Source organism: Conger conger, chromosome 13 (assembly GCF_963514075.1).
Source record: "Conger conger chromosome 13, fConCon1.1, whole genome shotgun sequence".
Lineage (NCBI taxonomy): Eukaryota > Metazoa > Chordata > Actinopteri > Anguilliformes > Congridae > Conger > Conger conger.
In genome coordinates this window covers 17556992-17583214 of record NC_083772.1, presented here as the reverse complement: position 1 = coordinate 17583214, position 26223 = coordinate 17556992, and the positions used below count along the sequence as shown (strand labels likewise).

At 42.3% G+C, this 26223-nt stretch overlaps 1 protein-coding gene across 2 annotated transcripts; it reads left to right on the top strand.

The window, feature by feature from the left end:
• Positions 1 to 471: 471 nt before the first annotated feature.
• On the top strand, positions 472 to 25829 carry LOC133108591 (uncharacterized). Of its 2 annotated transcripts, none has more exons than XR_009704678.1 (26): positions 472 to 906; positions 1638 to 1726; positions 2686 to 2887; positions 3281 to 3394; positions 3614 to 3661; positions 4084 to 4172; positions 5857 to 6061; positions 6293 to 6406; positions 6604 to 6651; positions 7009 to 7100; positions 7383 to 7572; positions 7850 to 7963; positions 8208 to 8246; positions 8675 to 8722; positions 9288 to 9376; positions 10810 to 10996; positions 12096 to 12209; positions 13390 to 13434; positions 13688 to 13779; positions 14459 to 14645; positions 14853 to 14966; positions 17323 to 17370; positions 17755 to 17784; positions 18469 to 18557; positions 22150 to 22239; positions 22463 to 22580. XR_009704678.1 is itself a non-coding variant. In XM_061218188.1 (26 exons), exons 1-26 carry the CDS (start codon positions 862 to 864, stop codon positions 25374 to 25376), a joined length of 2745 nt encoding a protein of 914 aa, XP_061074172.1. In that variant the 5' UTR covers positions 482 to 861; the 3' UTR covers positions 25377 to 25829. The 2 variants fall into 2 exon arrangements, 1 of the variants encoding a protein (XP_061074172.1); XM_061218188.1 differs by lacking the exon at positions 22150 to 22239 and adding an exon at positions 25230 to 25829 and having other exon boundaries at positions 482 to 906; positions 22463 to 22628.
• Positions 25830 to 26223: the final 394 nt, after the last annotated feature.

Sequence of the window (26223 nt, the reverse complement as noted above, 5' to 3'; positions counted from 1 at the left end):
ACCTTAACTTTAGCATCCTAATTTTCTCCAGATATCTTCTCTGCTTTGTATCCAAAAAGCATTCTTTGACCTGTCAATGCAACACTCATTCAGTATTCAGATAATTTGAAAAAAAGTATGAGGATTAGATTTCTTTTCTCCTTGTTTCTGTACATTGGCACTAAGAACTGTCAGCCATTTTATATAATCTGTTCAAGACATTTCCCTCCAAGCCCTACCATGACATCAGAATTGACTTGTGTTCAAATAGGACAAAATAACATTGTTTTGTTGTCTAATTTTAACTCCGCTGACAACACCTGTATTTATGTCTAGCTGTTTCCTGAGAATGGTAACTCTGTTTGGCCCTGGTTCAGGCCTCTGTCTCAGGTTTACCAGTTTACATAAATGCAATTCCAACTGAGCAAGCTAACACAGTGCAAAGGAAAATGCAATGGCAAAACTTATTTCCAAAAAAACTATTGTTTCTTTTCTTTTGTTTGTGTTTGTTGCATCCGCTCTGCGTCAACCCTGGAAATTGCACTAGCAGAGAATAAAAAGAGCTTTATGGCTGAGTGCAGGGGATTGTGGGAGTTGAGCAAGCTGACTAGCGGCATTCAGAGCAGCCCCTGGCCTGGAGTTCAAATGTTTCTGCTGCCTCACTACCTGTCTGCTCAGGGCAAAGATGCAAATGCCTCTCTCGCTAACAGCCCAGAGAAACCAGGCCATTTGCCTGGCTCACCCTTCCCCTGGGACATACCCCAAACCCCCCACCACCAGGAGCAGTCGCCTATATAAGATAAGGTGTCCAGGTGCTGTCTGTCAGTCTACCAGCGAGTTTCCGATTCTGAACGTGTTCTGATTTGACCACCATTTGTCACCATGCGTTTTGAACCTCCTCCAGGTTACCAGTCTATCGCCAACCCGGTGAGTAGATTTAGATGTGTGATTCTTTTCTGCTCTCTTCTCCCCTGTTCTGTAACTGTGTCTCTTCTTGTCAGACATATTTACAGTCTTGGGTTGAATACATATCTGAAACAACCTTTTCGACCACAGGAAAATTCCTGCAGATGATGGTAATTTATTTTCACTAATAATCCAAAATGTCTTTCTCGTGACATGCTTCAATGACGGTTATTAGGTATCTGTCGGAGAGGCTATTTGTTATATAATAGCCTCTAAAAGGTAGGTTATTGTATACATGGTGTACATAATTGGCCTAGTACAGTAAGTGAGGCTATTAACAGACTCTTTCAGAGGCTTGCATCAGTTCCAGTATTGGAGGTGGTGTGCAGTTTCCCATGCATGACCTGGAGGCAATTTGAACCTTTTCATTCGACTTCAAATAAATATCAATAAAACTACTCAAAATTAAACACTGATCACATGTGTCCTGAACTTCAACTCTCCCTCTTTATTTGTTCACTAAAATTGATAAAACCCTGGTTCTTGGGAGCTCCATGTTTGTTTGTGTTTTTGCCTTAAAAGAGTCAACCCATTTAGACCCAGTAAACAAGGGCAGGTGAGATAATTGTGTTCATTCACATTAACTGATTAGTAAATTGCTGATAAGGCCCTACAGCTCTCCAGCACCGGGGGTATGAACCACTGCAACAGATAAAGTGCTCTGTATTAATCCCAGTGTTTGTGTTGTGCAGGGCTTGCCATATACAGGGGCCATCTATGGTGGTTTGAGGCCTGGAATGTCCCTGTACTTCCAGGGAACAGTCCACAAGGATGCTACTAGGTGAGGCCTATGAGGGTACTGCAGGGACTTGGACAGAGACACTATAAGGTGGTGGGAGACTGAATGAAGCCATTTTTGGAAATGCTCTCAGTGACCCCGTAATTGCAACCAATTTTCTGCTGTGATGGTTTGTGTTTTTGTGTGTGGCAGACCTGGGTGAAATACTGTCCGTAATTGTTTTGGATTCAAATACTTTCCTACGCTTTTGTGAGCTGGTCTGGTATTGGAACCTATGAAATACTCTCGAAAAGTGCAACCAACGCCCTCTGGTCCTCTTGGTTGGCTCAATTGCAGCAGGCAAGATCAATCAAGCACAGAAAAGTATTTGAATCTAAAACTATTTTGAGCCAGATGTGGTGTGTGCTAACTGTAGTCACACTAAATCATGTAAATGAATGCACTAGGACTGGCCAGTTACGTGAAGCCAGGGGCAAGACTGTGTTTTGGTAGAAATACCCCTGCAGATTTAACAACCTGTTACTCGTGTAAAGTGAATGGAGGTCTGCTGGAAATGAGTTGTAGGATGGGATTATTGTGGGTTTTTCTCATCAACACTTGGAGGATCCTCTATGGCTCATTGGAGAAACCATGGCAACTATAATAAAAAGAGTATGAATCACAGGAAGAGGAAAGGATACAAATATGAAGAGAGAAAAAGGATCACAGAAGAGGGGATTTATGCCTACCTTACTGATTGAATAACAGACGTGTGTGGTTTAGTTGGTTTTTAAATGTATGCAATGGTGCTTGTGTTTTAATGGACTGGGGGATACTGTTCCAGATTGGTGTAACATGGTGAAAATATGATTTGACAAATTAACAAAGGTGTACAGATCAGCGTCTGCATAGTTGGTTAGGTAGTTTACAACTACATTAGTTAATGACAGTTTGTGTAACCTTATTGTTAAGACTTACCTTTTTTATCTCTCTCTCTCTGACAAATCCCACCCCCCCCACAGATTCTGGATCAACCTGCAAGAGGGGCAGGTTGGAGACGTGTCCATTGCCTTCCACTTCAACCCCCGGTTCAGCCCCAGTGCGCATGTGGTGATGAATTCCAGGGTGGGCAACTGGGGAGGAGAGGAGACGCCCGGGGAGTCAGCCATCCAACAGGGAGAGGACTTTCAGCTCCTCTTTATTGTCACCTCTGAGGGCTACCAGGTCAGAAGCACAGGAAGTGTGTGTGTGTGTTTGTGTGTGTGGGTGTCTCTGTATGTGTGCATGTGTATGTGTGTGTGCGTGTGTGTGTGTGTGTGTAATAATCTAGTTGACAGGACTAGGGTGTGGAATTCAATTCACAGAACAAATGCTTGAGATATAAATTATTATTTATTTATTTTTTTGCAAAGTAGCGATTTTTAACATACTATGACATAACATACAGTACCATAATGTAACGAGGAGAATAGGCCAATAAGCCCAGCAGTGCTAACCTTTTCCTACCACTAAAGTGTACCTAATGTTTAGGTGGTGTCTAGCACCACATCAAACCTGGTCTTGAAAACCCCCTGGGTTTCTGCCTTTCAACCCTGGCTTCCTCTTGGTTTGCTGCAGATCAAAATAAACAGCAGTGACTATCACCTGTTCAAACACCGCATGCCAGTGGAGGAGGTGGATGCCATTGACATTATGGGAGACTTTGATTTGAACCTAATGAACATCATCGGGGTGAGCAGCTGCATACCATATAGTCAGCATTTAAATTCAGCCATCTTGACTGATTGAGGTGTTGAGCAGGTCCTCTAATCCAGTGTCTTTCAGAGTGCACATTTTTAACATTGAAGCAGGGATTTGCATTTCAACATCTGAACTTGCATGAAGACATTTGCAGACATGATTTGAATAAGATTTGCGTTATTTTGTGCCCCCCTCTCCTCATTACTTCAGGGAGGAAAAGGGTTCATCCAGGGATACCCAGGCCTCGGACAGATGATGGTATGTGTGAATACAATTCTCTCGTAGCGTATAGAGAAGCGCTGACATGCCTGCAGACCTAGACACACACACACACACACACACACCTCAGTCCCTCTGTGTTTTCACACACTGACTATGCCGCTACATTACACATGCATGCCATCTGCATTCTTTTGCTAAGGACCAATGCATGCACAGCCCTGGTCCATGTGAGTGGCATGGTTTCATTTCCCCCCTTAAAACAGTAAATACATTCAGTCCCAATACAGCAGGTATGGTGAGTTTTCCATGTGATCACCTGTTTTGAACAATTGATTCAATTGATCAAATTGTCATTGACAATGAAACCCAGCAGACCCTACAGCTCTCTAGCACCAACATTATGAAGCACTGCAACAGACACACTGCTCTGTATTAATCCCGGTGTTTGTGTTGTGCAGAGCATCCCATACGTTGGGTCCATCTACGGTGGCCTGAGGAAGGGCATGTCTGTGCACATCCAGGGAGCTGTTCCCAGTGACGCCACCAGGTGAGCTGCCCCTATCGATGGGTTCTTCGTTCAGCCCCACAGGCCGCTTGGCATCTCTCCCCACCTTCAAGCGCAAGCTGAAGCCACACCTCTTCAAGCAGCACCTCTCCCCATCCCTCCCTACCTCCCTGTGAACCTTAATTGTTGTCTCTGTGACTTGCTTTGTGTATCGGTATTTTTAATTGGCTAGGTAAGCAGTGTTTGGATAATTAACTTTGGTCACTTTTGCTCTGTTTGTTTGTTTGTTCAAAAAAAAAAAAAAAAAAAAAAAAAAAAAGGCCCTTGTCCTTATCTTTGTTGTACAGGTAGCAGTTGAAATTGTACTTCCCTCTAGGGTCTTTCAGCGAACTTATCCCTGGTTATGGGTATGCACTTTGTTGTACTTCGCTCTGGATAAGAGCGTCTGCCAAATGCCAATAATGTAATGTAATGTAATGTGTGCTGACCCCTGCTGGCCATGGAGGGGACTGCAGTGAATGGGGCTTAATGGAGGAAGAATGAATGAGGCTATGTGGAACCAAAATGGGGAGAACTAATATATGCTCTCTATGACTTCTGATTTAATTTCATTACATTTTATTTCTTAAGTGCATTTTACAGGAAACTATTTGCAGAGACGCTTTACAGTACATCAAGCTTGAACCCACAAACACAGAGAATTTATACATTTACATGTACATTTATCCATTTATACAGATGGATATACACTCTCTGAGCACATTATTAGGCATTTATTAGACTTATTTTTTGTCTTTGGTCTTCTGCTGCTGTAGCCTATCCACTTAAAGATTTGCAATTTCTGAGATACACAAACCACCCAGTCCGGTACCAACAAAAATTCCACAGTCAAAGTCACTGAGATCACATTTCTTCCCCATTCTGACATTTGGTCTGAAAACAGCTGAACCTCTTGACCACATCTGCATGCTATTATGCATTTAATTGCTGCCTCATGATTGGCTGATTAAATATTTTCATGAACAAGCTGGTCCACAGATCTACCTAATAAAGTGCTCACTGAGTGTAGGCTATAGTGCAGCAGTTCAGATAGTAGTTCACAAAAAATACAACTGAATTTAACAACTGCAAAAAGTATTGAACTGCACTGTAAACTGAAAATAACATGCAGTTGCATTCATAAGTTTACAGTTAATTTAGCTACATGTTATTTCAAGGAGAAAATAAAAAATTGTTCAGATTTAAAAAGGAAAAGATTTAGTTTACTAGACACATTTCTGACACTTGGTCATTCATGATTTCATGTATCCAAGCTAAATCAACCATTTAAAACCTTAAATAGTTAAGTCTTTTGCCTGTGTCTGTACAACACTGAGAATCACATTCCTGAAATGATACACTAATCTTTTTAAACAAACTCCCAAGAGGTGCCTCGTCATGGCGGGAAAAAAAGGCTTAAAACCATCAGAAACTGTGACTTTTCACTGGGATGTTTCAGAGGATTTAACCCATATATTCTATAGATCAATAGTCATCTCTCTCCTCAGCAGTTAAACCAGTGAAGCAGAAAATGCATTAGGGTGAGGTGATGAACAAAAACACTGTGGCAGCCAGTTCTGTAGTGTAATAAGGCGGTTTCCAGCCCTTTACAGAAGGAGACTGAAGACGACTGAGAGCTTGTGTGTTATCTGGTGACCAAACATGCTCTCTGCCGCCCCCCCCGCAGGTTCCACATCAGCCTGCAGTGTGCTGAGGCCAAATGTAGCAACAAAGCCTTGTACATCAACCCCCGCTTCATCCCTGCCGAGGTGGTCGTATTCAACAGCTTCATGGAGCGCAAATTCGAGGAGCAGGAGAGGCCCACCGATATGCCCTTAGAGCTGGGGGAGAGCTTTGACATCGTCATCGTTGTCAAAGAAGAGGGCTACCAGGTCAGGACAGGATGTGTGTATGCATATGTGTGTGGGTGTTTTTTGCATGTGTGTTTTGCGTAAGAGTTTGAATTAGTGTATCAGGAAGGGAAATTTGTTTTTCCTCAGATCCCTTGCTATGCGTCTTCCCAGCTCATCAAACATTACAGGAAAAAATGTTTGTTATTCGTTTAACTGGCTCCATCCATTATTGTGTTGTTGACTCTGCCTCTTGGTCTCTGGCTGGTTCAGGTGAATGTAAATGGCAGAGAGTTTTACATGTTCAAGCATCGTATGCCAGTGGAGAGGGTGCTAGCCGTAGCCATTGGTGGAGACGTGTACGTGGGGTCCGTCAACGTCACAGGGGTGAGCAGAAAATCTGTGCTTCCTATTAAAGTTGAGAATTTGGCAGACCGTCTTATAAAGCGTTTAAAACACTGTATATTTCTACAGGTAACCATCTGTATTTCCATTTCGGTGTGTGTAGATGTGATTGGATTCGGAGGTGCAGTGCATTGCGTTGCTCTCCCCCGCCAAACCTCTAACTTGTGTTTTTATTTTAGGGAAATGAAGGAGCAATACAGGCATGGCCAGCTCAAGGATATGTTGGGGTTAGTGTGAACACTCTGGCAGCCAACCACACACACAACCGTACGCATGCACACACATTCTATACCGGGGGTGTCAAATCTTATCCAGACAGGGCTAAAGTGGGTGCAGATTGTAGTTTTAGCGCAGCACAAAGACATCTGATTGTCTTGATTGAAGACCGTGATTAGTTCATCAGGTCAATCAGGTGTCGCAGGGTTGGGCGAAAACAAGAACCTGTACACAGATCGGCCCTCTACCGATAAGATTGGACTCCGCTTTATATCTAACGCCAGATTTGCAAACTTGATTTGCAAACTTGGTCCTTGTGATGTGCATGGTTTGAAGGACTAATTAATCCCAGTGTTTGTGTTGTGCAGAAAAACACATATACCCAGCCCATCCCTGGTGGTTTGAAGGCGGGGACGTCTCTGTACTTTCGGGGATCTCTTCCCACCCATAACTCTAACAGGTGAGGACCCCCCCCGCCCCACTGGCCCTGAGGGATACTGCAGGGAATGGCATCAAGACAGAAATGACATTTGAAACCAGTGATTGACAGTTGACCACTTTTGCAATTCACAAGACAGCACTTTCCCATCCCTAATAGGGACTACACCTCCACACAAGAGAGGTGTAGTAACCGCTTGTATGATTTTGTAACGTTTAAAAAAAAAAAAAAAGTAAGATGAGGCCTCTGGTGTTGAGTTTGTGACCTGTTGACTCTGTGATTAAGTGTTCTTGCTCTCTGCAGGTTCCACCTTAACCTGCAGGCTGGGGATGATCTTGCTTTACACTTCAATCCCCGAATCCAAAGCAGAATTGTGGCGCTTAACTCCAGTTTGAACAATGGATGGGGCAAGCAGGAAAACGTTGAGGAGTTCCCCTTCCGGAAGGGCGATCCCTTCGAGTTGGTCTTCTTTGTCACTTCAGAGGGATACGAGGTCAGAAGAACAAGTGTGTGCGCATGCACGCGCGTGTGTGTGTGTGTGTGTGTGTGTGTGTATGCGCGCACACGCATGCGTGTGTGTGTGTGATGGAATTGTGCATGTATTGTGTGCATAAATGTAATACCTCCTTACTGCAGATGAATATAGTCCTTTTAACGAAAGTAGAGCATGATATTAATTGGAAGTTTGAATTCCCTGTAGGAAAAAAAAAGTAAGAATGAACAGAAATGTGAATTAGAGCCGTTTGTTTGTCCCTCCCTGGTCACTACAGCTGTGCGTTGATGGGCGCCAGATCTACCTGTACAAGCATCGTGTATCGCCAGAGCTGGTGACTGGAATCCTTATCGCTCAGGATGTCTCTGTGCAGGCCATGAACATCATCAGGGTGATTATTATTATAATTATTTTTATTATTATTACATCTCCTGTCATATTTGTGATGATTAATGGTATGCTTTTCCCTGTTACTTGTGGGGTGGGGGGTGGCTTGGCTGCCACCTGGGACATGCATGCACATGTACTGTTGAATGTGTTGGAAGCAACATTCAAACATTTTGAAGTAGAATACCAGTACTGCAGTTTTGTATATGGTATCTGTAAAAAACATTAAGCTCGAGTTGGCATTTCAGGATCAAGAAGACACAACAGCACCTCCAGCTCCAGAAGATGTGAGTGTGAATAATGCACACACATATGCACACGCACACACACACATAAATACACGACAGACTGGTAACCCTCTTGTAGGCATGAGATTACTAAGGGGTTAACCCTTTAGACACAACCAGGAATATACACAGGAACTGTGACAGATGTCCTCCATGGGTCCTACTTGAATAAGAACAGAGTGACACAAACTTAGCCTTATATCCAATAAGTGGGTTGAAGCATCACATGGCACTTGAACCGGAAATGGATGGATGCAGCCAGCATTGTAGATTCACTGGCTAACACAAAAATGAATTCAGTGGCTTAAAAGGCACATTTTAAATTTTTCCCTTTCTATTTCAGTTCAGATGTTTGTATATATATATATATAATAGAATCAGGAGGTGCACTGTTTTGTGTGTGTCCGCTAACTGGGTTTGTGTTTCAGGGAGAAGAAGGACATGTAATAGAGTTTCCAGCTCCAGGAGATGTGAGCGTGAGTATGAACACTCTGGCTTCTAACCACTGCTACACACACACACACATACTCACACACTCACACACACACACACACACTCTCACACGCACATACACAAACTCACTCACTCACACTCACACACTCACTCACACACTCACACACACACACTCACACATACACACACACACACACACACTCTCACTCACACATACACAAACTCACTCACTCACTCACACACACGCACTCACACACACTCACAGCCTTGCATACACATGCATGCTCACTCATACAAATGTTCACATACTCACAGTCACACTGTCTCACACACACACTCAGCCACACTCAGGCACACACACACATTCTAGACCAACAGATTTGCAAACCCTTGGCTTCCTGTAAACTGGAAAGCTTGTTTTTTCCTCATAACCTCCCTCTCATTTCTACCAAATAAACTTGTTTTTGATCAGTGACTGATCTATTCAGTGCTGATTGACAGTGAAACCCAGCTGACCTGACTGCTCTCCACCAGAGTTAAGCACCGCTACAACTGCTCTGTATTAATCCCAGTGTTCGTGTTGCACAGGCCGGTGCTGCCTCCCTCAACATCGATGGCGGCTTGAAGCCAGGAATGTCTCTGTACTTCGAAGGAACGGTTCACACTGAAACCAAAAGGTGAGGCCATAATGGGTACTGCAGTAAATGGGCTAAAACCACTATTAAGGAATAAGGCTTTATGGAACTAAAAAAGGGTGTAACTATTGAATCCTGTCAGTAATTAGTTTCCACTATTTCCACTGATGGATGGAGCGGCATGAATGAATAAACCAAAACCTTTTTCATAATCTAATGTTAAAGTGACTGGAAAGTTGATGGGAGAATTATGATATGACCGTAATTTATCAGAGAGGGATGTATTCACTATGCATCCACCAAACATCTATCCAACGTAATGTAAATAGCTATAATAACAAACATTTCAAGTCAGACATAAATTCTGTGTGTAAGGATTGTATGGGTGCAGAATGCCTCACTATCCCACCAAAAAAATCCTCCCAAAATGTACAACCTACAAGTAAATTCTGTTGGAGTAGGAGGGAGACTGGGAGAGGGATGAAGAGCTGAAAAAAGGCAAGATGCAAACTCCACCCTGATGTGAGGCAGTGGCACAGTTGTCACGAGTAACAAATGCATTCTCTCATCCCATCATAAAAGTGTGGATGCAAACATACGATCATTTAAAATGCGGACATTTAAATCATGATTACCTGCATGTTGTTTCCATTTGTACATAACTCAAATAAACTCAGATTTATTTGTAAAAGGTGAAATTGTTGTCTCTACAAATCATCCAATCCCATAATAAACAAAAATAATTACATTCCAAATTGGTTGCTAGTTTATGTTCTTTTGAACCAAGTTTTATCCTGGAAAATAATTACAAATGCGTTCGTGATTTATACAGTTATTTTGCAACAATCATAAACATAGTATGACTGATTGAGCAGACAAGTATATGCTCTTTGTAGTCATATTTCACAGCTTTTCATCGCATTATCTTTGAGTAACTCAGTAAGAAGTGACAAATGTTACAATTGTGCCCGTTCTCCCCTCCCTTGGAAAATTGTGAAATGGCAAAGTGATGACATATTGCACAGCATATTTTCTGTAGGCCTAGCTCCTGTGTTTATCAGAATGGATGTAAAGATAGGAGCCAGGCTTCTGGGCATAAAAAACAATAAATAAATAAATAAATGCTGCGCTGGTTTTCAACTCTCATGTGATGTTTAATGTGTGATTATTGGCACACTCTGACGTCAAGTTGTGCAAAAAAGCTAAGTTTGATTTGGCCTATAAGCAGGCTCTTTCTGTTTTTTTTGCTGCACTTGATTGTTTCAGAAGATAATTGTATCCTGAAGATCAGCCTGGTACTCTTCTGTGTATTCTTAATATTGCAAGTTCTGTCTTCCTAATGGTGAAGCCAAACCATGCCTGCCTTCTCTGAAATCCATAAAAACACTGGCTACCTCCGTTACCAGCTGGATCCTCTCACCATAACTCGAAGGAATCTGTGATAAAGTGTTCTTGCTCTCTGTTGCCCTCTACAGATTTACCATTAACCTGGAGTCTGGGGATGATGACATTCTTCTACACTTCAACCCCCGATTCGAACCTGACATATTGGTGATGAACACCAAGGCGAATGGATGGCAAAAGGATGAAAAGGAGGACTGCCCCTTTCAGAGGGGAAAGGACTTCCAGCTGCTCATCAAGGTCACCTCCGAGGCCTACGAGGTCAGAACGACAGGAACTATGTGTGTGCACACAGTGTCACCCCTAAACTTTTGGGGCCCCTCCCCCTTTTCTTTATGTGCCTACCATCTCAGGGGCCCTAAACATTATGGAATGGGTGGGGGGTGGGTTTACTAAAAACTGCTTGCTATGTTGCTGTCCTTTCTTTGGCCATGTGCTGTATCAGGGCCACTGAAAGTTTTTCCTAATTCAGTTGCCAAAGTACATTCAGCTCAATTCAATTTTATTTGTGTAGCGCTTTTCACAATCGACACTTCACCAGGTAACAGAATGGCAAGAAGGATAGGGCAAACACCATGCCTAAACCCCCAGAAAAATCCCTCTAACTCTGCCAAGAAAAAACTCCTCAGGAGGAACCAGGCTATAGATGGGGAGCCATCCTCTATTAGCTGGCAAGGTGTAAAGTGAAGGTAGGATAGATATAACAGAAATGTAATCAAAAAATCTCTCACAAGCATTCAAAGGGATTGAAACAGTGAACACTGTGAAAGTGTAGTGAGCAGAGAGGTGGGTGATGCAACTGTAACTGTATCAGGATGCGTTGAGGCATGGGCACGGACCAGGGGAGGAACAGGACTGAAGCATCCACTACATCAGGGCAAAGGACAGGACTGAAGCATCCACTACATCAGGGCAAAGGACAGGACTGAAGCATCCACTACATCAGGGCAAGGGACAGGGCTGGAGCATCCACTACATCAGGGCAAGGGACAGAGCTGGAGCATCCACTACATCAAAGCAAGGGACAGGGCTGGAGCATCCACTACATCAGGGCAAGGGACAGGGCTGGAGCATCCACTACATCAGGGCAAGGGACAGGGCTGGGGCAGTCTGTGACCTCAGGGCTGAGGAGGGACAGGAGCCCCAAGAAAGAAACAAAGAAGGATTAGGTTAGGCAGTGTATTGACCAGTACACTGTATTAGATGTGTTTGCATGGCTGTGTTGTGTTGTTTTTCCTCTAAAGTATGGCATGATAATGAATTGAATGATTGAATGCTTTGGAAGATAAAATGACATGAACACAATATTTTATTTGTGGCGGCCATCTTCACTCCTTGCGTTCCCCTCTGGCTCTTACAGATCATTGTTAATGGCAGTAATGTATACACATACAAGCACCGCGTGCCAGTGGAACAGGTGACCCACATCAGAATCTGTGAGGGCGTTACTATGCAAACCGTCAAGATCTTCAAGGTGAGGAGGTGCCTCCTACATTTAATTCAAATTGGAGTACTACATTTTTCTCTATGGTATGTGTAAGTACTATGTATCGAGAAACAAACACTATATAATGCTGGTCTTTTTCAGTCTTTTGTAACATTGTTTTCTTTCCGTTTACATTCAGTTTACATTTGTAGATACAGTCATGTGAAAAAATTAGGACACCCCGCTTAAATATTCAGTTATTCATTAAGAAATGATCACATATCGATGTCTAATCTTGTTTTTATTTATCTCTGGAAAAGAAAGTGATCTAACTGCAGGTGAACAACAAAAATTAACCTTGTTTTACTAACTGAGGAAAAAGTTAGGACACCCTGCCCCCTAATACATAGTGTTACCCCCTTTGGCTGAAATAACTTCAGTTTCAAGTCACCCCACAGCATCTCAATGGGATTAAGATCTGGGCTTTGACTGGGCCATTCCAGGACTCTCCGCTTCTTAGTTTTCAGCCAGTCCTTGGTGGATTTACTGGTATGTTTTGGGTCATTGTCATGTTGCAGGGTCCAGTTGGTGTGCGCCAAACATATCCTCTTTTCTGGTGTCCAAATGCTGTAGGTCCTGTGATGACATTTTATGGGTTTTGGAGACTTCTATTAGCATCTTGCGGTCTGCTCTCGGGGTCAACTTGCTTGGCCGGCCAGACTTGGGCATGTTGGCAGTTGTTTTGAATGTCCTCCACTTGTATACTATTTTCCGGACAGTGAAATGGCTGAAAATTCAAAATCTTTTGAGATCTTTTTAAATCCCTTACCAGACTCATAAGCTGCTACAATCTTCTTTCTGAAGGTCTCAGACAGGTCTTTTGATCTCACCATGGTGTTCACTCTCTTGTCAACAGTCAGGAACACACCAAACTAAATGTCTGAGGTTTAAATCGGACAAGCCTCCTTCAAAATGCTGAGTAACAATGTAATCATGTGCACCTGATGTGATACACCTGTGTGTGATTTCAGCCATTTTAGGTGGGATAAAATGTGGGGGTGTCATAATTTATTCCTCACGAGAAATTGCATTTTTATTTCATTAAATTTTACAGAAAGTTTTTATGTCTAAAAACAGAGTGTGTCCTAATTTTTTTACATGAATGTATGAGAAGACAAGGCGATACATCTTTTTGCGTTCCCCACCCCTAGCTGGTTTTGTGTTTCAGGAACAAGGAATCATAAAGGTGTATCCAGGTCCAGGAAATGTGAAGGTTAGTGTGAACACTGGCCGCTCGCTCACTCACTCACTCTCTCACACACACATACACACAAACACAAACACATACGTGGTCTAGACCAGCATACTATATTTTCTGTTTTTTTGTGGGCTGCAAGGAGTGCTGGTTTTTTTTATTGATCAATTAAGTGCTGAATGACAGTGAACCCCAGTAGACCCTACGGCTTTCTAGCACAAAGGGTTATGACTCACTGCCACAGACAAACTGCTCTGTTTGTGTTGCACAGGATGGAGGACATTCCCAGGACATTGATGGCGGTTTGAGGCCAGGAATGTCTCTATGCCTGCAAGGAACAGCTCCCGAGGGGAACCCAGACAGGTGTGCAGACTGCTGGTCATGGAGGGTACTGCACAGAATAGGGAATGGGGTTGAAGCTCTTTTTAGTGGTAAACAAATAAATTGGGTTTTGTGGAACCAGAAAAGGGTGGAACTATTTATTTCAGTGATGCCCTGATTTCACCCAATCATTTTGTAAATGGTTGGCATTTATGTAGCATCTTTATCCAAAGCGCTGTACAGTTGATGCTTCTCATTCACCCATTCATACACACACACAACAACAGTGATTGGTGCCTTGCTCATCAGGAGGTTAGGTGTCTTAATCATGGACACGTCGACACAGCCCTGCCGGGGGATCAAACTGGCAATCCTCCGACTGCCAGACAACTGCTCTTACCTCCTGAGCCAATGTCCTGCTTATTATGTAATTTGTGAAAGGTCACTCCCCCTTCACTAGTATAGGGAATTAACTCTGCACTGAGAGGGATTTGTGGAAGTTGAAAACATCTCTAAAAGAATACAAGGGAGTAGATCAGCCTCATACTCATCTGTGTACTCTTCGCAATACTACTGCAGCTAACGTTCTGTATTGTGATAAAACAAAGGATCCTCCTCTAGCTAACGTGCAGATTGAAGACCTGAGGACGATTATAGCAGCTGAGTATCTTATCTAGCGACACTGTGATGAAGCCTTCTTGCTCTCTGTCACCCTCTGCAGATTCAACATTAACCTGATGTCTGGGGATGACATCGTCTTGCACTTCAAAGTGTATTACAGGTTTGGGTTAGTTGTGTTCAACACCAAGGTGGGAGGTTGGCAGCTTGAGGAGAGGGTCGGTGATCAGCCCCTCCAAGCAGGAAGGAACTTTGACCTTATCTTCAATGTCACTTTAAAAGGCTACCAGGTCAGAAGGAGAATAACTGTGTGTGCATGGGGGGTATTGTCTGCATACTTGTAACTCCTCCTTTTTGCAGGGGATAATAATCTTATTTAAGTATGGCATGACATTCAACTGACAGACTGAATGCTTTGGGAGGTTAAATAACATGAGCAGAAATTGTAAAACATAGCAGCCTCTTTGACCCCTCGCCTTCCTTTCTGGGTCCTGCAGGTGATCATTAATGAACGTCCGTTCTACCTCTACAAGCACCGCATGGCAGCGGATAGTGTGACCACCATGTGTATCGGAGGAGACGTCTCCTTCCACGCAATCAACATCATCAGGGTGAGGAGGAGCCTCATGCTTCTCTCTCTCTCAGTCTCACTCTCTCTCTCTGTCAGTCTCACTCTCTTACTCTCTGTCTCTCTCAATTCGATTCAGTTTTGCTGTATTATTTATGGTGGCACGGATGGTGCAGTGGGTAGCACTGCTGCCTCACAGCAAGGAGGTCCTGGGTTCGAATCCCCCCCCCACATACGGCCTCTGTCACTCTTTCACTCTCTCTCTGTCAGTCTCTCTGTCTCACTGTATCTCTGTCTCCCTCCCTGTCTGCCTTTGCTTCTCTCAATTTGATTTAATTAGCTTTTTTTGCATGAACATTTATAGTAAACATATTACAGGCAAAAATAAACATATTGACAAAGTAAAAAAAAAAGAGAGGTTTTAATGTTTAATCAAAATTTGAATGGTCTCTGTCTCACACGTGTAGTATGGAATTTGTTGTAAGCATAATTTTGTCATTTGATTCAGCATTTTTATATTGGTGTCTGTGAACATGTACACCATGTTAAGACCATAAAAACACAGTAATGCCTGTGTAGTTAGATCTCAGAGCTCAAAGAGCTTTCTCCTCTCGTCTTCTGCACTTCTCCCCTCTTCTCAACCTGGGGAGAGATGTTACAGTGGGAGCAATAATTATTTGATCCCTTGCTGATTTTGTAGGTTTGCCCACTTACAAAGAATGGAACTGTGTAGAATTTTAACCATAGGTACATTTTAACATTGAGAGACAGACAATAATAAATTAATAAATTTAATATCATATTTTCACATTAAATAAGTATTTGATCCATAGAACAATAGGACTTAATACTTGGTGGAGAAACCTTTGCTGGCAAGCACAGAGGTCAGACCTTTCTTCTAGTTTTTCACGAGGTTTGCACAGATCTTGGGAGGGATTTTGGTCCACTCCTCTTTGCAGATCCTCTCCAAATCCTTAAGGTTCCGAGGCTGTCGCTTGGCAACTCAAAGCTTCAGCTCCCTCCACAGATTTTCGATGAGATTCAGGTCTGGAGACTGGCTAGGCCACTCCAGGAACTTAATATGCTTCTTTTTGAGCCACTCCTTTGTTGCCTTGGGTCATTGTCATGTTGGAAGACCGATCCACGACCCATTTTCAGTGCTCTCACTGAGGGAAGGAGGTTATCCTGGTACATGGCTCCATTCATCCTCCCCTCGATGCGGTGAAGTCGTCCTGTCCCCTTAGCTGAGAAACACCCCCAAAGCATAAGGTTTCCACCTCCATGCTTCACAGTGGGGATGGGGTTCTTGGGGTTGTACTCAGCATTTCTCTTCCTCCAAACACGGCGAGTTGAGTTGATGCCAAATAGCTCTATTTTAGTCTCATCTTACCACATCATCTTCTCCCAAGCCTCCTCTGGATCATCCAGGTGTTCCTTGGCAAACTTCAGTACATGTGCCTTCTTCAGCAGAGGAACCTTGCACGCGCAGCAGGATTTTAATCCTTCACAGTGTAGTGTGTTACTGATGGTTCTCTTCGTGACTGTGGTCCCAACTGCCTTCAGGTCATTAACAAGCTCCTCCTCTGAAGTACTGGGCTGATCCCTGACCTTTCTCATGATCATTGATATCCCACGGGGCGAGATCTTGCGTGGAGCCCCAGACCGAGGGAGATTGGTGGTGACTTTGTGTTTCTTCCATTTTCTAATAATTGCTCCAACAGTTGTTAAACTCTCACCAAGCTGCTTGCTTATTTTCTTGTAGCCCATCCCAGCCTTGTGCAGGTCTACAATTTTGTCCCTGATGTCCTTAGACAGCTCCTTTGTCTTGGCCATGGTGGAAACGTTGGAATCTGATTGATTGTGTGGACAGGTGTCTTTTATACAGCTACATAACGATGTAACGAGTTGACACAGGTGTTTTGGGTAATGAGTTGAGATTAGGAGTGCTTCTTAATGGAAAACAAACTGGTCTGTGGGAGCCAGAATTATTGCTGATTGGTAGGGGATCAAATACTTATTTCATGCAAAAATACGATAATAAATTTATAACATTTATATGATGTTGTTATTGTGGATTATTTTGAGATATTCTGTCTCTCAATGTTAAAATTCTACACAGTTCCATTCTTTGTAAGCGGGCAAACCTACAAAATGAGCAAGGGATCAAATAATTATTGTTCCCACTGTATGTTAACATTTCTAGCACTCAAAATTGTCAGTCTTCTTCCCATTTCCTTCACTCAAACTCAAAATTTGAATTTAAATTTGACTGTTGTCATCTCTTTCTGAACTCAGTTTATCTCTGTAAATGTGCAGTAGAATGGGTGCTGAACTCTAACTGTGCTAGCCTGTACAGAGTGCGCATTTATCACCTCTCTCTCCGTCTCTCACTCCTCCAGGACAGTACAGGCGGTGAGGAAACAGGCTACAACTGGAGATTCCTGCCTGTGAGTTTCTGAGTGTGGCAGAGTGACTGAATGAGGGAATGACTGAATTAATTTCCATGTCTGTTTGCAAGCCATCTCACAAGAATGGGGGCGACATGGCTCAGGCAGTAAGAGCAGTCGTCTGGCAGTCGGAGGGTTGCTGGTTCGATCCCCCACCCGGGTGGTGTCGAAGTGTCCCTGAGCAAGACACCTAACCCCCAAATGCTCCTGACGAGCTGGTCAGGGCCTTGCATGGCAGCCAATCGCCGTCGGTGTGTGTGTGAGTGTGTGTATGAATGGGTGAATGGAGAAGAATCAATTGTACAGCGCTTTGGATAAAGGTGCTATATAAATGCCTGCCATTTACCATTTACCAAGAAAAAAAATGTTTTCTTTCCATTTCAGATGTTGAGCACACAACCAACCTACAACCCGGTGAGTACTGAGTACCGTCTGGATGGTGTGAAACAGTGTGCGATATCAGAGCAGCGATTCACCATCCGTTGTATTTTCACAATAATATTTGTTTGTGTTAGTGTGTTTGAGAAAGAGGGAGTGTGAGAAAGAATGAGGGACAGAAACAGAGAGCAATGGAGAATATTTCTGTTCAGCCCGTTCCCTTCTCCACGATGTGGAGTCATCAAGGGTCCGAGGTATCAAACCAGCCTCAAACAACCATGCTGCTACTAGATATACAGTAGATACTTCAAGGGTTGTTTCTCCTGAACAATTCTTCCATTGAGTTCAACAGGAAAATTAGTCAGGGGAGATGTCCCTTGTAGTATCTACAGCATATCTGGCAGCAGCAGGATGGTTTGAGGCTCATCTGATACCTTGGACCCTTGATGACATGAAGCATAATTCACAGCCAAATAAAGTCCCAACCCCCAATTCCCATAGAGATCCATACAAAGAGTTATAGTATCGCTTGTAGGACAACCTGAGAACCGGATATCCAGACTTTGGTGATAGTCCAAGTATTTGTTGCCAAGGGCAATGACATTCTTTTGAATTTGAGGGTTATGTCATTAGGGAACGTTGTCACGGTAACCTGCTACCAGCCTTCGCTTTCACTGAACTTCACCCAAGCAAATTCTGCTATATATATTTTCTGTCCAGTCCATTCCGTTCTCCACGATGATCCCCGAGGGGATGAGTCTTAAGAAGACCATGGTTTTTGGTGGCAGAGTGCTATCTGGAGCCGACAGGTAACCTGTGTACCTCTCCAAACTCTTTCTCTTTCAGCAAAATCACAAAATTGTTCCCATTATCATCCTTGATATACAGTGCATCCGGAAAGTATTCACAGCGCTTCACTTTTCCCACATTTTATGTTACAGCCTTATTCCAAAATTGAATAAATTAATTTTTAAATTAAATTCTAAATTATTAAATTAATTAATTAAATTATCTAAATTATCTAAATTAATTAAATTCTACACAGAACACCCCATAAAGACAACATGAAAGAAGGTTTTTTGAAATTTTAGCAAATTTATTAAAAATAAAAACTAAGAAATCACATGTACATACGTATTCACAGCCTTTGCTCAATACTTTGTTGATGCACCTTCAGCAGCAATTACAGCCTCAAGTCTTTTTGAATATGATGCCACAAGCTTGGCACACCTATCTTTGGGCAGTTTTGCCCATTCCTCTTTGCAGCACCTCTCAAGCTCCATCAGGTTGGATGGGGAGCGTCGGTGCACAGCCATTTTCAGATCTCTCCAGAGATGTTCAATCGGATTCAAGTCTGGGCTCTGGCTGGGCCACTCAAGGACATTCACAGAGTTGTCCTGATGCCACTCCTTTGATATCTTGGCTGTGTACTTAGGGTCGTTGTCCTGCTGAAAGATGAACCGTCGCCCCAGTCTGAGATCAAGAGTGCTCTGGAGCAGGTTTTCATCCAGGATGTCTCTGTACATTGCTGCATTCATCTTTCCCTCAATCCTGACTAGTCTCCCAGTTCCTGCCGCTGAAAAACATCCCCACAGCATGATGCTGCCACCACCATGCTTCACTGTAGGGATGGTATTGGCCAGGTGATGAGTGGTGCCTGGTTTCCTCCAAACATGACGCCTGGCATTCATGCCAAAGAGTTCAATCTTTGTCTCATCAGACCAGAGAATTTTATTTCTCATGGTCTGAGAGTCCTTCAGGTGCCTTTTGGCAAACTCCAGGCGGGCTGCCATGTGCCTTTTACTAAGGAGTAGCTTCCGTCTGGCCACTCTACCATACAGGCCTGATTGGTGGATTGCTGCAGAGATGGTTGTCCTTCTGGAAGGTTCTCCTCTCTCCACAGAGGAACGCTGGAGCTCTGACAGAGTGACCATCAGGTTCTTGGTCACCTCCTTGACTAAGGCCCTTCTCCCCCGATTGCTCAGTTTAGACGGACGGCCAGCTCTAGGAAGAGTCCTGGTGGTTACAAACTTCTTCCATTTACGGATAATGGAGGCCACTGTGCTCATTGGGACCTTCAAAGCAGCAGACATTTTTCTGTACACTTCCCCAGATTTGTGCCTCGAGACAATCCTGTCTCGGAGGTCTACAGACAATTCCTTTGACTTCATGCTTGGTTTGTGCTCTGACATGCACTGTCAACTGTGGGACCTTAGATAAACAGGTGTGTGCCTTTCCAAATCATGTCCAATCAACTGAATTTACCACAGGTGGACTCCAATTAAGCTGTAGAAACATCTCAAGGTTGATCAGTGGAAACAGGATGCACCTGGGCTCAATTTTGAGCTTCATGGCAAAGGCTGTGAATACTTATGTACATGTGATTTCTTAGTTTGTTATTTTTAATAAATTTGCAAAAATCTCAAAAAAACGTTTTTCACGTTGTCATTATGGGGTATTGTGTGTAGAATTTGGAGGAAAAAAATGAATTTAATCAATTTTGGAATAAGGCTGTAACATAACAAAATGTGGAAAAAGTGAAGCGCTGTGAATACTTTCCGGATGCACTGTATCAACTTAGCTTGGCAGCATTAATTAATGATTCATAAATAACCATAATAATAGTAATGATACCCCAATGCTTTGACAGTGGTCCTGCAGTTGGACTGATCTAGAAGTGCTCTTTTCCAGCACAAACCGAGCTAATTTATTCAGGATTATCTGTAATTTATCATTCAATAAATTTGTCAGATCTCCATACCATGAAGACATAATAGTTAATAACCTTACTAAAAAGAAAACCTATCGCTGTTAAGATAATCAAATGTCTTTCTAATCGGTTACCATCCCATTTTCTAAACGGTTAACTGCTTATGTTGTCATATGTTTAAAAAAAAAAAAAAATGTAATCTTATTTTAACTGAATTATTGAAAAAGTTTTAGGCCATCTCAATAGTTAAATGTCAACATTGTACGTCCGACAATAGTAAGTCACCCAAATTGGCAAGTTAAATATTTACATTTACATTGACATTGTGCAACGTAACCTCACAGTTGTCCCCCGTACCCTGTAGTTTAAATCCACTGGTCGGTCGTGTATCATTTTTTTAATGATCAGGTTTTTTTTATTTTTATTATTATTCTTCATGTTTTCATCCACCGTCCATATGGCTTTGCGTCATAGACTTGATTGGCATGTATTCTGTAAATGTGCTGCTGTGAACAACTTCGTTACAGACCGGGTTGTGCACTCAAAATTCCGTGGTCACGCATTATTTGGCTAATAGAATATAACACCGGGTCTATTTTACTATATGCGACTGGTCTAATGATTTTACTTTCCTGCCAATACAGGCCTCTGTACAATTTGATATATTTTTATGTAATGGTAAACTTGCATTTTATATTTCAATGCATTTTATATGGCGTGGCACAATCGTGGTGGTGAGATTAACGTGTCCATTTTTCCTTGAAAGCGGGGAATTTTCGCTTTCAATATTGGATGGATAAATAGCCTAATGATAATGTATTGCTTTATTTATTTTTATCTAGATACCACATAGTGGAAGGCGCAAGTTCAGTTTGAATTTGCGTGTCAACGAATAAACCCGGATCAAGAAACGCCACATAATAAACCATAAATGAACTAACATTTACAGATTTAAAACACACACACAAAGTAGTACTGTAGCATTCAATTCCATGCGGTGTTTGCAATTCCATGCGGTGTTTGCATTCTTAACCCTCTGAAATGGCCGCCGATTGCTTGTGGATAGCGTATTGTAATATTCTGTTCAACATTTGTCCAATGATGCATTGCTTTGTTAATTTGTAGGTACAGAAAGTTTGGCGTTCAGTTTTCCGTATTGACTTTGCGCGTCAACGAATAAGCACGGATCTTCTGTGAACCTTAGGGAACAACATAACGTTACCATTAGTCATAAATCAACCAATAGCTAACGGTGTTTGCAGTTTAAACCCCTTGAAATGGCCATATTGCTCGCTCAAACTACTGAAGCTTGTCAATTGGCAGTTTTGAATAGTTCAGAACAGCAATAATATGCATAGTGATGAACATGCATTTATTGAAAACTGAGCTTACCATTTCACCTTCAGAAAAAAATAATGGTTATCGGTTATCATTTTTTTGTAACCGTTTACAAATCAGTTTCGATTAACGGTTAGCAACACTACTAGGTTGCAACGCATGCTATCATATCAGCGGGATCCTATAAACAGCTAGCAGAAATATTATTGAGGGCTGTACTTAACGGCCTCCAACAAACTTCCAATTTTATCCGCTGAAACTGGATTCAAAGTGTAATTATTTGGTATATCTACATTTGAGTGAAAACCTTGAATGTAATCCAAACCATATACTACCTACATGCTTGTGTGCAGCTGATGCAAGTAGCTCCAGAGGATGAAGTTGACATTATGCATCGCCCGATGGTACGGGAGGGTTGGAAAGGGTTGACTTGCCGGTGGACAGTAAGGCCAAGCTCTACGTCTTTCTCTGAATCAATCTGGTAAAAATCTGTGTTTCGGAGTCCCATGAATGTCTTCACTCTCCGGAAAATCTACTGGATATTTGAAATTCGGGTGGGAATTGGAAGTGGGTGTTGAATAAATAAATAAAAACTCACCTCAACTACACAATTTCTTGATGTACTGCAGTGTGTAATGACACGTGTTGTGTGTGTATTTCCTATAGGTTCGCTTTTGACTTCATTGCGAGCAGCACTGGAGACAGAGTCTTTCATTTTAACCCACGGCTCAAGGAGAACTCGGTGGTGCGGAACAGCTATATTCGTAAGAGTTGGGGGTCGGAGGAGAGAGATGTAAAATCCAATCCTTTCCGTGAGGGCGAGTGCTTTGAGGTGAGGAGACATGAGTAGGACTGAAACAGAAGTCTATACAGTCCATCCCTGTTCTGACTATGTCTGTGGTAGCCCAAAGCAGTGGGCCTGTTTGTATACAGTGAATTGCATGATTTGGGACAAATGTATTTTTACATTTGTTATCAAACAATCAAAGGTTTTTTTTTTTGTGTACAGTAAATTTTGGTATTACATACATTCATACATACATACATTATCCTAACCCGCTTATCCTGAACAGGGTCGCAGGGGGGCTGGAGCCTATCGCAGCATACATTGGGCGAAAGGCAGGAATACACCCTGGACAGGTCGCCAGTCCATTTCAGGGCACACACACCATTCACTCACACACTCATACCTACGGGCAATTTAGACTCTCCAATCAGCCTAACCTGCATGTCTTTGGACTGTGGGAGAAAACCGAAGTACACAGAGGAAACCCACGCAGACACGGGGAACTCCGCACAGAGAGGCCCCGGGCGACGGGAATTCGAACCCAGGACCTCCTTGCTGTGAGGCGGCAGTGCTACCCACTGCACCATCCGTGCCACCTAATTTTGGTATTACTACGTACAAATTATTTAAACTGCTCAGTGAGTGTATAGTTTATTAGGATGTACACCTACGTATTCATGCGATTATCTAAAAACAAAGAAACATCCAGAGAGCAGCAGTTCTGCAGACAGAAACACCTTGTTAATGAGAGACATCAGAGGAGAATGGCCAGACTGGTCAAAGCTGACAGGAAGGTGACAGTAACTCACATAACCACATATTACAACAGAGGCATGAAGAATCCTCTAAGTGGATAGGCTACAGCAGCAGAGTAAAAAAAAAAACGAATAAACTGTATATTTTTATAATAGAATCATTTTACATTTATTTTTATTCATTTTTAGACATAATCCCCTTGTTTGATGGCACCATAATGCTCTCATTCATTCATATTTTATTTTCATTAATAAAGGGTGACAACATGAGTTTAATTAAAAGGCCATTTGAATATTATAATAGTTAATATCATATAAAAATCATATCAACATAAAAATGGGTGATGCTTAATTTGCGTAATCCTGATGAATGAATGGTTAATTGAAGTTGAATATAAATTCCATAAAGCTCCAAACTCCAATTCCCAAAAAACGGTAAACGATGTTTGGTATAAATACGTTGTACTTAGGTTAGTAATTCAATTAGTATTTTATGGCTTCGTTAGGGAAAAATGCCCTTTTTAACAAGAGCATCGTCTGATGAAAGAGATCCGCAGTAAAACAATCAACACTATACTTGAGTTTAACTTTCGGATTTATTTGCAAAGGAATAACAAAGCTTACCGGCTCTCTGATTTGAATCAGACATATACAGTTTTCAGTACACTGACCCAGAAGGGGGGGCTTTACCAAAACAAAAAGACATGAAGCTTGCATGTCTAACATAACATTTATCAGTATGTTGTCTTCTGATTACCCCTTGTTGACCTTGCTGTAAGACCGGAATGTGCTAGCTACCCCCTTCTCGGAGAAGCAGAGGCATTAAGGTCAATGGCTGTCTGTCTGCTGGGAGAGAGACAGAGAAAGACTCATAGGAAGCACTTTATTCAGAAAGTGGTCTAATAGTAATAAGGATTATAATAAAAGGTTATTTTTTAATCACGTGATTGTCTTTATGTTAACACACATTGTCAATTAAAAATCAATTAAGATTAAAAATAAAATTACCCTTACAGCTTATACTTCCATTAACTGCCTGGAATGCAGTTCCAAGCTCCTTACGTACGCGGTATATTAGGGGTGTCAATTTATGCTAATCATAAATTCTGTGAACGCACTTTTGATTTAGGATTGTTTGGTACTCATGAACATACCCACTTAGATACAAAAATATCTTGAATAGATGGCCAATGGGATTACCAAGAACAAGGCACTACCACGTAGTTGGTACCAGGTTGGGTAGACTGTGGTTCTTTGGTTTTGCCAAACAATCCATTCAAATATGTTTCTGAAAACATTTGAGGTGAGAAATAAGTTGTTGAATCTTGATTCATGTTTGATCTGCAACCCCTATTTTGAAAGCCTCTCCATAGGAAATTAATGGGATGAATTTTCACATGATTCGCATGACAGGTCGGGACCACTTGTAAATGCGGCTCCTATCTAAGAACAAATCGGTGTGTTTCTTGCATGAGGCCCACTGATCCTAAACGCTGAAGCAAAAAATTTAAGTTTAAGAATTTTAAGACAACAGCCGGATTATTGACTGGCCAAGTCATTCATCCAATCTGAATCCAACTGAACATACATTTTGTATGCTGAAGAGAAAACTAAAGGTAACTAACCCATGCAACAAGCGGGAGCTGAAGTTGGCTACAGTACATCCCTTGCAGAGCATCACCGGAGACGATACTCAGCACCCATGATGTATATCGGCCATAGACTTCAAGCGGTCATTATATGAAAAGGATACGCAACAGTGTTACCTGCACAGTGTGTAACCTGATTTTTCTTAATTTCGAGTTTTCTTTCATTTCTTTGTTTTCCTGAACTCCATCCTTCTCCATGTCTCATTTTCTCTTTTTCTTCTTTCCTCTCTTTTTACGCCCAGGTCGTGATTCGGTGTGGGAGGCTGAAGTTCGAGGTTTTTGCAAACGGGAAGCACATGTTTGACTTTTACCACCTTTTCCAGCCATTTACTGAGATCGACAGCCTGACCATCAGCGGGGATGTGCAGCTGTTCTACGTACTTATCTGAGCCTTGCTGAACTTACTACTACTTACTACTTACTACTGTGATGTCACAGTTCTGATATCTTGCTCTGATGTCATTGTTTCCATATCCTGCTGTGATGTCACTGCTCTGATTTCTCATGTCACTGTCATGTACCCTGCTCTGGTGTTACTGGTATGATGCCCTGGTCTGATCTCACTACTTTGTAATACCCTGCTCTGATGTTATTGTTCTGACATCACTGTTTCCATACCCTCCTCTGATGTTACTGCTCTGATTTCACTGTTCTGATACCTGATGTCACTGTTCTGATGCCCTGCTTTGAAGCCCCCTCACATCCCAGATTTTAGTCCGAGATGCCCACTGCCGAGTCCACAGCTTCCTGCCTCATTCCTCTGCCTTCCTCTTACTAAGGCTGTTTGTTTATTGGCTGTATTTCATTGAAGTGACTTAATAAACGTTTTCACAAATTCTAAAGATCGCTTCATTTTTCCGAGAGAATGTTTAATTGTATCCATGGAATTATTAACTACCATAAAGCACATCGGGTTCATGGCCTTGATTTTTTGGGTTTGTTTTTTAAAGTGTTCAAAATCTCCAACTCCAGCCCTCTCATCTCTTAAAGCCTCAACCCTAAGACCCAATGGTGACTTAGCAACATCTTTGTGTATAGCTTTGGCATAATACCAAATGCTTTGGCACAAGTGAGGTTTTCCCTTGCGGTTTTATAGCCCTTGCCCTTATGGCACTCTTCTGTCCTGCAGTACTGACCAAAATGGGTTAAAAATCTATTATAGAGTACTTAGCAAACTCACCAGGAACATACAGGCTCTGGATTCCTTTTCATCAAACTAAATGTAGGAACTATACA